General features: G+C 29.1%; 1 protein-coding gene across 3 annotated transcripts in view; it reads left to right on the top strand.

Annotated features, from left to right (window-relative positions):
• Positions 1-11564, top strand: part of LOC134688525 (DENN domain-containing protein 5B-like) — a 35066-nt gene extending 23502 nt beyond the window's left edge. For all 3 annotated transcript variants that reach the window (XM_063549308.1, XM_063549309.1, XM_063549307.1), the window contains 11 exons: positions 1036-1171; positions 1779-1907; positions 2231-2352; positions 2979-3124; positions 3691-3809; positions 4537-4634; positions 5317-5394; positions 5747-5829; positions 6035-6161; positions 6790-6952; positions 7445-11564. In XM_063549308.1, coding sequence (XP_063405378.1) covers positions 1036-1171; positions 1779-1907; positions 2231-2352; positions 2979-3124; positions 3691-3809; positions 4537-4634; positions 5317-5394; positions 5747-5829; positions 6035-6161; positions 6790-6952; positions 7445-7628 — 1385 coding nt within the window. In that variant the 3' untranslated portion in view covers positions 7629-11564. The remainder of the gene's footprint in view (positions 1-1035; positions 1172-1778; positions 1908-2230; positions 2353-2978; positions 3125-3690; positions 3810-4536; positions 4635-5316; positions 5395-5746; positions 5830-6034; positions 6162-6789; positions 6953-7444) is intronic.
• The last annotated feature ends 555 nt before the right edge of the window (positions 11565-12119 follow it).

Here is a 12119-nt window from a genome sequence, read left to right as displayed (position 1 = left end):
GAAACTTTCTGTTAGACATAGTACATGTATTTTTAAAGATCTTTTAAAAATTATCAAATTTACATGTAGAAAAAAAGATTCTCAGATTTTAAATGGTAAATTTTATTCCTTAACATGTGTGAGTTTTGTATGATTGAGAATAATGGCATGGTCATATCTGTAGGCATGTTGGTTCATACAGAATTATTTTCTTAAACAAAAATACTATTTTGGGGGATTTTTGTAAAGCTGCTTGCATGTTCAAAGGTGTCTTATATTTATATTTTTCAATAATGGTCTGAAATTTTGTATTTCTTTACCAGTGTATACTTGGTTTTATTTATAAATGAATACTATTTATTGGGGATTTCATATTTATATTTCAAGGATTTTTATTGATGGTCTTACTTGAGCTTTACATGTATTTTAAGTTTATTCCCATTTGAATGTGGTTATTATTCTCCCATGCTTGAATATAACACAATGCAGGTGTAAAATTTATAAATATTTTTTGTAACCGGAAGTGAATATACAAATGATACTTTTTTTTTCTAATTTTATAAAATTCATAGACAATATGAACTTTGCCTTTAATGACACAAAGTTAATATTTTGTTGATGATAATCGTATGTTGCTGTGAAAACAATTTGTTTTAAATACAGATCCTGTATCCATGCTTTACTTACAAGGTTCTGACAACTCTCTGTTCTTCTTTCTGTTTTAAAAACTTTTTCGAGATCCTCTAGTTTTGCTGTACTGATACACACCTTCAAGAATTCCAATGGCTGGTGTCATACTTGCTAATACTGAAAGAAGAACAAACTGTTGTCAGATCCATGAAAGCAAAGCATGGACACATAATCTTTCTTTTAATCAGATTGTTTCTAGAATAACAATTACTTACAAGTAATATAATCAGAATTAACAGATAATCATTTTGAGATATTATTAAATCATCTCATTTTTTGCATGCTAGCTAATAAATTGATTTAATAAATAAATGCCTTTCTGACTGAATAATGATGTAACACTAAAAAACTTTCTGATCTTTTCAGATGTAGCAAATTTAGCCTTGGATGATTTTCATCTTAAACCAACAGAAAAGAAAGGTCACAAGAGAAAAGGAAGTTCTGGCAGGATAGAGTTACCTACCCTTACACCACTACCTACTTCTATAACACACGATTTAAGGTTAGTACATTGGGGCCAAGTTCACTTGAAACTCTAGAGTTGACTTAAGAGTTTCAAGAGTATAACCCTGGCTCGATGAGGGTTGGAACCAGGGTAAGAGGGGGTTAACTTGAAAGGTTCAAGAAAGCTCTGATTGTTGCAACTGGAATAGTAAAGTTAACTTGAGAGGTACAAGTGAACTCATTTCTACACTTTAAGAAAGAAAGTTCTGGCATAATAGAGTTACCTACCCTTTGACCACTTCCTACTTATATAATTCATGATGAAATGTAATTATACAAAAACTTGACATTTTCGAGTGATTGTTGCATGCCATTAGAAGGTTATATTCTAAACAGATCTGAGGTCATTTGGAGAAAATTCAGACAAATGATTGCTCTTTATTTTAAGTTGTCATTTTCCTGGGGTATCAAAAACTTATGTAATAAAAAACAGAGTACCAATGCAAAGATTTACCCTCCACACAAATAAATTAAGAAATGTTATAAAAAAAAAATTCAAGCAAAAAGTTACAAGTAAATCAAAAGTTATTCTTCATATACTTGAAAAAAGATGTTATCCTAATTCTTATTCTATATTGAATCATATGAGTATAATTATTTTGTAGGAAGGTTATCCAGATGTCGGACATTCGTACAGATGTTGGACAAGCCAGAGCTTTCGTAAGACTGTCTTTAGAAAAGAAGGTCCTAGCTACTCATTTAAAGACTCTGCTGTCTGATGCTGACCTACTCAGGTATAGACAATGTTGTGCAATTAATATATTAAGTGTTTTGTAATAGTCTAACTCAGAATTAATTATTAAAACGTATGTTGGATTTTAGTAATTGAGGGAGTAAACAGGACAATTACCCCTGTTTCAGACAAAAAAAAACTAGAGGTTTTTGATAGACATCACTTTTCAAATTACTTCAATTTGAAATAAATCTACAAATATTTATCTTCAAAGCAAACATAGAAAAACAAGAAATTTCCCTGTATAATTGCAGATGTATAATTAAAGTTGTGCCCTCTGGTATTACTGATCATGATAATGTATATTCATTTATTATTTTACAGAACTTTATACAAGAGATACGCCTTCCTGAGATGTGAAGATGAAAGAGAACAGTTTATATACCATCTTCTATCATTGAATGCAGTGGATTATTTCTGTTATACCAATTCTTATCCTAAAACTGGTAAAACTATCTATATAAATATTTGTATCCAAAAACTAGTACAATTATCGATATACCAATTGTTATCCTAAAACTAGTACTATTATTCCTTCACCATTCCTCCTCCTAAAACTGTTAAATTATTGCTAAACAAATTCTGATTATTAAACTAGTCAAACTTTTGCTTTACTTATTCTATTCTTAAACAAGTTTAATTGTACATTGTGCCCATTCTCTTTTTAAACTGTTACATTTACTGACTTACCAAAAATAACATTAAACTTTCAAATATTTATATAGTTATACATGTTATTAAATTCTTATAGATGAATAAATGTAAGTTGAGAATTGCACTCCATGAAATAAATATACATTCTATTTAACAACTGAATGAATATTTATTTAGGTAATTCCATTTAATCATATGTTACAGTTCAGTGACATAAGAATTTTATTTCTACCTTCTAGAGCAAGTAGTTTAATTTTTCAGAATATCGTTGAACAACATATCAATAGTTAGCTAAAAATGTAACAGGAAAAAAGGCTCTGTTTGCAAAAAATAAAAACACACTCACAAGTATCAAGATTTAGCCTATTATATAGAGTAATACATACCGTATGTATCTTTTATTATATCATTTTTACAGTTGTGCCGTATAAAGTAATGATTTATCCGAGTCCAAAGTTTGGTTGTTCTACAACAAGTGCCAACCCCTGGGTGTGTATAGCTGGACAGATGGGCGAGACTGGACCTATAGAGACGCCTAAAGGATTTCTAGAGTTTAATGTGGAGGTCAGAATAAGCAAATGTGATTTCTAAATAATTACTGGACCAAATAGACATTATAAGCTGTTACTATCATGAAGTGTGTGTGTCTGTCATCCTAACAAGTTTTCACTATTATAAATGGGATTACATGAACCAAATTTTGTTAACATTGTTCTGAAGAATACATGTAAAGCTTAAGTAAGACCATCAATAAAAATCCTGGAAATATAAACATGAAATCCCCAATAAATAGTATTCATTTATAAACAAAACCAAGTACTGTAAACCAACTTATTTTGGCGGATACTTTATTTCGCGTTTTACCCTTTTTTGACCACTTTGCAGCTATTTAATTTCGCGATTATCTGATTTACTTAATGAAGTTTGTGAAGGAAAGATTAAAGATTGACATATTCGAGACGATTTATATTCGCATTATTTTTCAAATCGCAACTGTCACAAAAATGAATCGCTCACGAAAATCAGTTGGTTTACAGTATACACCTGTAAGGAAATAGAAATTTCAGACCATCATTCAAAAATTTAAATAAATGACATAGAAACTAATGATTTAATTATTATTATTTCAGCACAAAAACTTGGGTGTATTGACAACACTAAGGATAGGTCATGACAACAGTGGGATTACACCAAGATGGCTGGTAGAATATGTTCTGGTTAGGAATGAATTAACTGGTCATACATACAGGTTAGTGCTACATGCTACAAGTTGATATGAAGTAAGGAATATAGGTTTGATGTACATGAGACAACAATCTCATGAAATATTCACAGTGGAAAAGAGGGGGGTACCAAATTAAAGGAAGAGGGGGTTAATGTGAAACAATATTTACACCCATAATTTTGGTTCATTGACTTTTATTATTTGTATATTTTACATACTTAATGATAAAGGTACTGTATGACTTTGATATTAATTCAGTTTAAGGTGGTACCTAACACACCAGGGAGATAACTCTGTAGAATCAGCTAAACGTTTTAATTACGTTGGGTTGTAAAAGGATTAATATGCTTCTCAAAGATCAAAATTGGTGTTTGTCAAACTGCTATATAACCAGTGTAATTTTTCTGACAAGATGGTTGGTTCAAAATTTTTGACATTTATATATTTTCAGTCAAGGGTCAAAGCAAATACTTCTACAAAATTTTATCAAAATTAAACAAGCCAAATTGATTTTAGTGAAAGTGTTGGGTACCACCTTAAGGAGATGTTTACAGTTTAGATAATTTATTCATATGCTATTGATGGAACAAACATAATTTCAAATTAAAAATACATAGAATTTACATGAATACATTTAAAATTCTTAGGGTGTTAGTTTAGGACAAAATGCATTCAAAACCCCTACACTTTCATTTTTCTTTGCATATACTTGATGTAATCAGTACAGAACTTTTTAATATGTTAATTACAGGTTTAACTGTGGTAGATGGTTAGGTAAAGGAGTTGACGATGGAAGTACAGAAAGATTACTGGTGGCTGAGTTATTGTCACGTAATATGGATATATATGGTAGGTATTGCTTTTTTATGCCCCATTTATGGGCATTATGTTTTCTTAACTTCTGTCCGTTCTTCCGTCTGTTCCTCCGTGCATTCTTTTGTTCGCTTTAATAAACTTGAAACTTAGTATACATGTTCCTTATGATATGATCTTTCTTATTTTAATGCCAAATTAGAGTTTTTATCCCATTTTTTTACGGTCCACTGAACATAGAAAATGATAATGCGGATGGGGTATTTGTGTACTTGGAACACATTCTTGTTTTATAAAAAAATGTATTTACAGGAGAGAATGTGATATGACAGTTTGATAAAATAATTGACAGTGATGCACAAAAATACACAACTTTTTAGACAGTGAAAGAATATCTTTTATGTTTGATTATTTATTATATATAAAAGGATACCACGAAATAACTAAAATATCACACCATTCCACAGACAACATTAACCAAAACCATCCAACTACTCTTAGAAAATATATGTTCTTAAGACATACAACAAAGAAAAAACATGGTCCAACTTTGCTGGATAATGTACAAGTACAATAGTTTAGTACTGGAATTTACCTTTTAACCTGTTGTGATGAAATGTATGAAAAAAAAAATTTGCACAGATTTTATCATTTTATATGTTTTCATTTGTATCTTTGTGAAAGTGTTGTATCTAACACATTTCTTTCTATCTTTTAGATTTAGATCTTGCTGTGCATTACTCATCTCCTCCTAGATTGGGTTCTCCTAAGTCACCAAAGAGGAACACAGAACAAAGTAAGTTTCTATAAGTACATTTCATATGAAACATATTTAAATTTAGATTAGAGCATTCCTGAAGTATTTACAAGGTAATGAAAAGATTTGCTGCTGTTAATTGTAAATTTATTACCAATAACTTTTCCAATTTGTTCTTCACTTTAATTTACTTCACTTTAGAACAATATGCATTTGACAAATTAAATCCACAGGGATTGCAAGAGTATTTGATGTAAGCTGAAATATAAAATTAATAATCTAGTTACTGTAAAAAAGAAATAAATATAAAATGAATAATGAAATAAACTAACTTGTCAGATGCACATAACTTCAGCATTACAATGATTTAAATGTTGTTTTTCCATTCAAGGTTTGAAAATTCCACAAATTCAGGAGGCACTGGGCCATGCTGTAAACAATCTTGTTAAACATTATTATAAACCAGAAAAAGAGGTTAGTGCACAAACTTCATAAACTTATTTGTAAAAAAAAAGACAGGTATAAACTGTCAGATTGAAACACACCAAATTCGAATGAAAAAATATCTTGATCTTTCCTATTAACATGCGTCATCTGAAAATGACCTCATTTTCACAGAATTGTAACATTTCTGAATATCCTTGTGCCCTTTTAATGAGATTATCAATTTGTTTTCCAGAGAGGAAGTCTAACGTTTTTGCTGTGTGGTGAACGTGGACTGGTTAACTGTTTAGAACTGGTATTTAATTACGGCTTCAGATCATCAAGGTTGTTCCGTAATAAAATGTTTGTCTGGGATTTCCTTGGTTAGTATTTTATTTTACAAATGAAAAGAAATCTGCAAACATTGTAATTCATATACCTAATCAGTAGACGATTACATTAATATGCATTTTACATTGAAATTGTAAGCGACTTGGTTTAAAACAAGAAATGTGTAGGAACTTCAGAAGTGTTCTACAATATGTTAAGTTTCATTAATATCTGCTTTACAATTAAGGAGAAATTGCAATTTTATACTAGGAATAATAAAAGTTTTCATTTTCATGCATCACAAAACTTTAAAGAGGCATATACTACTGATTTATTATATTTCATTGGGTTCTAATTATTTTTTGTGATTTCATGGAAATAGGGTCACTATTGAATAAAATTATTCAACAAAATTCAATGTTTTGTATCAGTCCAATAAGATCAAGAATCCACCAAAATTCATTTTTTTCACAATCTAAGAAAATAAGTAAAAGTGTGTACCAAATAAATTAGACCACAGTACCTGACTCATATTGACCAGTTTTTCAAGATAACAGACAATGATGAAATGATTTTTACATTCAATACATTGAAAGTTTGAATAAAACAACAATTTTCATAATTATTTTAAATCAGAAATCTTTTCATTTGCTATTATCATTGTAAAATATTTGATTTCAGAGAAAGTGAAATCCCATGTAGAATGTGTCATGTCAGGCCAAGTGAGAAAGGCGACTAACAACAATTTATTTAAATTCTGTGATCTAATTGATACAATCAATGCCTCTGCAGAAACTATTGGGAAAGATGGAAAGTTTCAAGTGTTTGTCTGCGTAGGGATAAGGTATGTATAATAGTATGCATTATTTACACAAGACTATTACTGCCTTAGAAGAAACTTTCAAGAAAGATGAAAAATTGATAAAGTTATGCACCATTAATACAATTTTACTGTAATTTTACTAGAATTGTACAATGCATTCATGAGTTTTAAAATAAAACTATCTGATTATAAGAATTAAAAAAAACAACAGTGAGACAACTAACCAGCAAATAAATAAAAACTATATATGAAACTGCAGATTTATTAACATGAATAGTATATCTTCAAACTGTTGGAGTTTTTTTTACATACTTTAGCATCATTGCATCAATTATTTTCTTATTTATCAATATCAGTTTTCATATTTTCTTGAAAAGTCATTAAATGTGGATTTTTCAGATTTAAATTATAATAGGCCATTTGGTTGAGAATGGCTGGGTTTGATTGACACTGAAAGTTTAAAAGAAATCGGAGCTAATTCAAAAAAAATCTTACACTCTTATTATTTTTCAGAGACCATACATTACAGAAACTGATGCCAATAATTGCCAACACTCCAATCACGGCACAGTTGTACGAGGAGTCATCATTCTTACGTAGTTCTAGTCATATAAACTATCTAGTCCATATACTCAGCACATTGGACGAGTTTACAATCACGTTAGAGTCCTCATTACTTAGAGGGATAAACATCTGATATTGATACATTGTTAATTTGTTAAAAATGTTGTGATAAGAATTGTGTTTGTGAATGTATATATCTGAAAATCAAATTTTTGTGACTTTTTTATGTAAGATACTAAATATATTCATATGATTCTAGGTGTTTTCAGGCACCTGGATATTTACTGCTTGCCATTGGAGATAAAGTATAGCATAATCAAGACTGATTTTCATTTTTACCTTCAATGCCCTTTTAAACAAGAAAAATTAGATATTTTACAATTCTTATTTTATTTATAGTACTGTGATAACTTATGTTTATATAAAAGATATGTTACAATGTGCTGGACATGTTGGTTTTATGATACTGTAAACCAACTTATTTTCGCGGATATTTTATTTCGCGTTTTACCCTTTCTGCACCAATTCATGGCTATTTAATTTGCGATTTTCTAATATTCTTGAAGAAGTTGATAAGGAAAGATCCGCGCTTTACACATTCACGATGATTTATATTTGCTTTATTCTTCTACTCGCGAAAGTCGCGAAAATAAGTTGGTTTACAGTGTACCTCTGTCATCTAAAAAAAAAAAGGCCAAAGTGTAGGATTAATGCATAATATTTGGATAAATGAGATCCTGATTGATAAGTAATCTGATTGGTTGTATGTTATGGTATGATAACTCTTCTAGGTCTTCCAATGTTTTAGAGTAAATGAGTATATTGGGTGATACCACCAGTTTATTAAAGCCCATCTTGGTGGAGTTATTATTTAATGATAATTAGTGCTGTGGATAATCTTTCCATTTTAATTCTTTCAACACTGCAAATGTTAAAATGTTATCTTTTTGGTTGTATTACTACGTATGATATAAAGACAGTATAAAACATCGGTCACAGAAAGTTTTCATAAGTATTAAATTGTGAGTTATTAATACAGGGTAGAAATAAAAGATGAGTATATTCAATGTATGTATGTTATGTATATTTTTTATGTGTTGTGACTTTAGTTTTGGTGCATAGGGAAAATATTGTGCTTGATAGTCTTCAAAACCGTTTTAACATTGTTTTCCATGTAGCAGTTTAATATTTTGTGCTTATTAACACCACACTGTTTCAAAATTGTCGTTGAATCTGGTCAAAGCTTATATAAAATATGTTTATATTTTACTTATACATAATAACTCTTATCACAACTCATTTTCAGACTTATATTTTACCTCTAGTCTCAAAAGAATTTTCTCACCACCATTTTATTTTACAGTCTATAAGCTATAGTGTAAAATATTAATTTTAAGTCGGTCACTTGCACATAAAACAATTAAGATGGAGGGCTTCTTTGTAAGCAATTGTGCCATTTATTTCCTAGCTTATTGTCACCTTGCAATGAACCTTGAAAATCAATTACACTAGCTTTAGCATACTTTAGCTTCTTGTTAATGCTTTACCATAATTTTAGCCAATATAGCTTGGTGTGTATTCAGCTTTCTCTTTTTTAATTGATTTATTGAACACTTTTCAATATTAGTTTGTTGGATTTGAAATACTGTGTTTAAAACATTTCTACATCGTTACATCACCTGCTTAGTAAATAAGGGATAAGTACAATGATAAATTTGTTGGTTTGTTTAATCCTTTATCAATCAATGCAAGCAAATTCTTCAAAATTAAGGATTGAATTTTCACCAAAATTTAAGATAGCCTGAGTGCATGTTAACTTTTTATCCTGTCTACTGAAATTTCAAACTAAATAAATTTTTTGGTGATTTCCAATAGCAAAATTGATTTATCATTTAGACATACTAATTGTTGATGGTATATGTTTATCAACAACTCTCACTCTTATTGGGGTTAGATAAACATTTTAGAAAATATTCACTAACTAGTAATGGCTATTAGTTTTTCTAATTTTAATTTTATTCTGAATGATTTTGGGTTTCCCATAGTAAAAAATAGACTCAATTGTGTGCATTCAAATGGGATAAGAGGAAGTTTGACTTTGTAAATTCTATTAACTTTTTCTAGCTTTTTCGTCAAGTTCTAGTACAGATAATTTCCAGCTTATTTTAAAACATTTTTTGACAAGTAAGAACATATTTTTATTGCAATACATTTTGTTCATTTTATGATATGATTGAAGATGTTTAAAACTTGTATAAAACATTGTCAGTTGTCGGAAAGTTTATCTATTAATATTCAAAGGTCAATTAGTACTAGACTTTATTGTGTTCTATAAGTGCAATAATTTCCACTCATGTTCAGTTGAAGAAAAAAAGTAGTAGATTTGCTGTCTGCAAAAGTAGAAATTACCATGTTTATTCTCATGACTATACTCTTACATAAAAATTTTAAATAATTCACATATGTGTTATTCGTGTGTATGAATGTGACAACATTTAAATTTTAAAATAGTCTTGATAACAGTATTGTCTTTTAATGGCATATGAAATGAGTGATGTTTTATTCACACAAAGTAAAATAGATTAATAAAAAAAGTTATTTCAATACACTACATAAACATTTCAAAAGAAAAAATAGTGCAGAATGAAGAAAATAAAAATTGACAGACTCAGTTTGAATATATTATTGTAAGTTCAATTTTACCCCAAATGAAATATAAAGTCTTCACATATAGTAACATCTCCATAGTTGTAAATGAAAGCTTGAAAGTATATGCATATTTTTTTGTTTAATTTAGTAGTAATTTAAACATTTGTGAATGAGAATGTCAGATTTTTCCTGTCAATGATGTTATTGTTATTTTTATCAGTATAGAAAATTGTTTGTGCCAAATTTGACTTTGTAAATTTTAATATTGTACTTCGTTTTTTTATATCCATAAATATATAATGGTATATAACTTTACATTTCCACAACAGTTAGGGAAAAAATTACACTTTCTGTATTATAACACTTATAGTTACTGGAACCTAACCTTATTACTGTGAAGTATTAGACGTATTTGAAAAGATCTGGTTTTGGTCCAAGGAAATGAAGATGTTGACAACTTTTCAAACTTGGATATAATGTACTGAAATGTATTAGTTCAAGAAATATAAATTTACTACACAAGATTTTTTTATGTTATGGCATTTTTACTTATGTACTGTCAAATATTTGCATTTGTAAGAGGAAACTAAACTCCTATAGATGTGTAACCTATCCTCCTTTACCCAGAAATAAAATCAATACTTCATCAATTTATTTGGTGTAGTAAAGTAAGATACAAATCCAAGTTTTTCCAGTCACAAGGATTTATTTTGGCAAAAGTCTCAAAAAATAAATCAATAGCAAAAATAAGTTGGTTTACAGTATGTACTGTCAAATATTTGCATTTGTAAGAGGAAACTATACTCCTATATCTGTGTAACCTATCCTCCTTTACCCAGAAATAAAATCAATACTTCATCAATGATTCTGTAGTAAAAGTTCACTTGTAGGTGTAAGGACAAAAGGAAGATATTTCATACTGATATGAGGATAACAGTTCTTTTTCCAAGAATATATTTCCTGAATATTTTATTTTATTTTATTCTTTTACATGACATTTTCATAACTGCTCAATTTTGTTGATTGTTTGTTTATACCTTTGTTGTATTTTATAAACAGATTATTTAGATTTTCATATTCTAGTTATAATTGTTCATAATTTTACTGCAGACAAATACAACAGTGTAAAATTGTCTGTAGGCAAACAATTGTAAAAAAAAGTCCGATAATTTATTTGGCTTTGCTTCAAAATGGCACATCCACACAGATGCAATATTTTTACATCTTTTTAGCCAATAAATCCCTACAAATATTTTTGCCTATCGTTTTAAAGAAATGAGGTTGTATGAAGTAAAATAACAAAATACTAGTTTCTTAAAATCTAGGTATCTTTGTTTTCAGTACTACAATTTATTGGATTTGTTTACAGGACACACATGAATGACAATGTATACCTTCCTGGTTGAATTAAAATCAAAATTTGTTTTTAGATCATTTAAAATAAAAATGTAGATACCAATATCTTTGTTTTGTCTATTTACTAATCTTAATATAATCTCAATGGTCTTATTGTAATATGTTCGCTTTAAGTGTTGAAAATTGATGGTTTAATCCTCAGATGAGTTAGATTAAAGACTTTAAAACTAGTATTTGATACTTCTCTATCAAGCTCACCTATTTGTTTAGCAAGACAGTAGACTTGTAATATTTACAATCAAAATAATATGTCTGATATGATGCTGATTTTGCACTCCTGTGGTACTAAACGGGTTACTTTACATAAAATACAATGTACACACTATTATCCTTTTATAAGGGTTCAGCCAATTAATAAGTGGTTGGTCTATAGTAAAAGTCTGTCTATTACAAATCATTTTTGATCTCTTACTTTGAACGTCCTTTTAGTTCATGGATATAACTAAGTGTGTGCATATACATGTATGTTGAATAACCCTGATGGAAACACAATTCCCCTATTTACATGCTGTGGGGCCCTCATCACAATCCTTTGTGTCTAAGCATCCAATACTCATTC

This window comes from Mytilus trossulus, chromosome 10 (genome assembly GCF_036588685.1).
Source record: "Mytilus trossulus isolate FHL-02 chromosome 10, PNRI_Mtr1.1.1.hap1, whole genome shotgun sequence".
NCBI classification, from domain to species: Eukaryota; Metazoa; Mollusca; class Bivalvia; order Mytilida; family Mytilidae; genus Mytilus; species Mytilus trossulus.
Note: the sequence above shows the minus strand (reverse complement) of the source record. Positions and strands in the feature narration are given on the sequence as shown.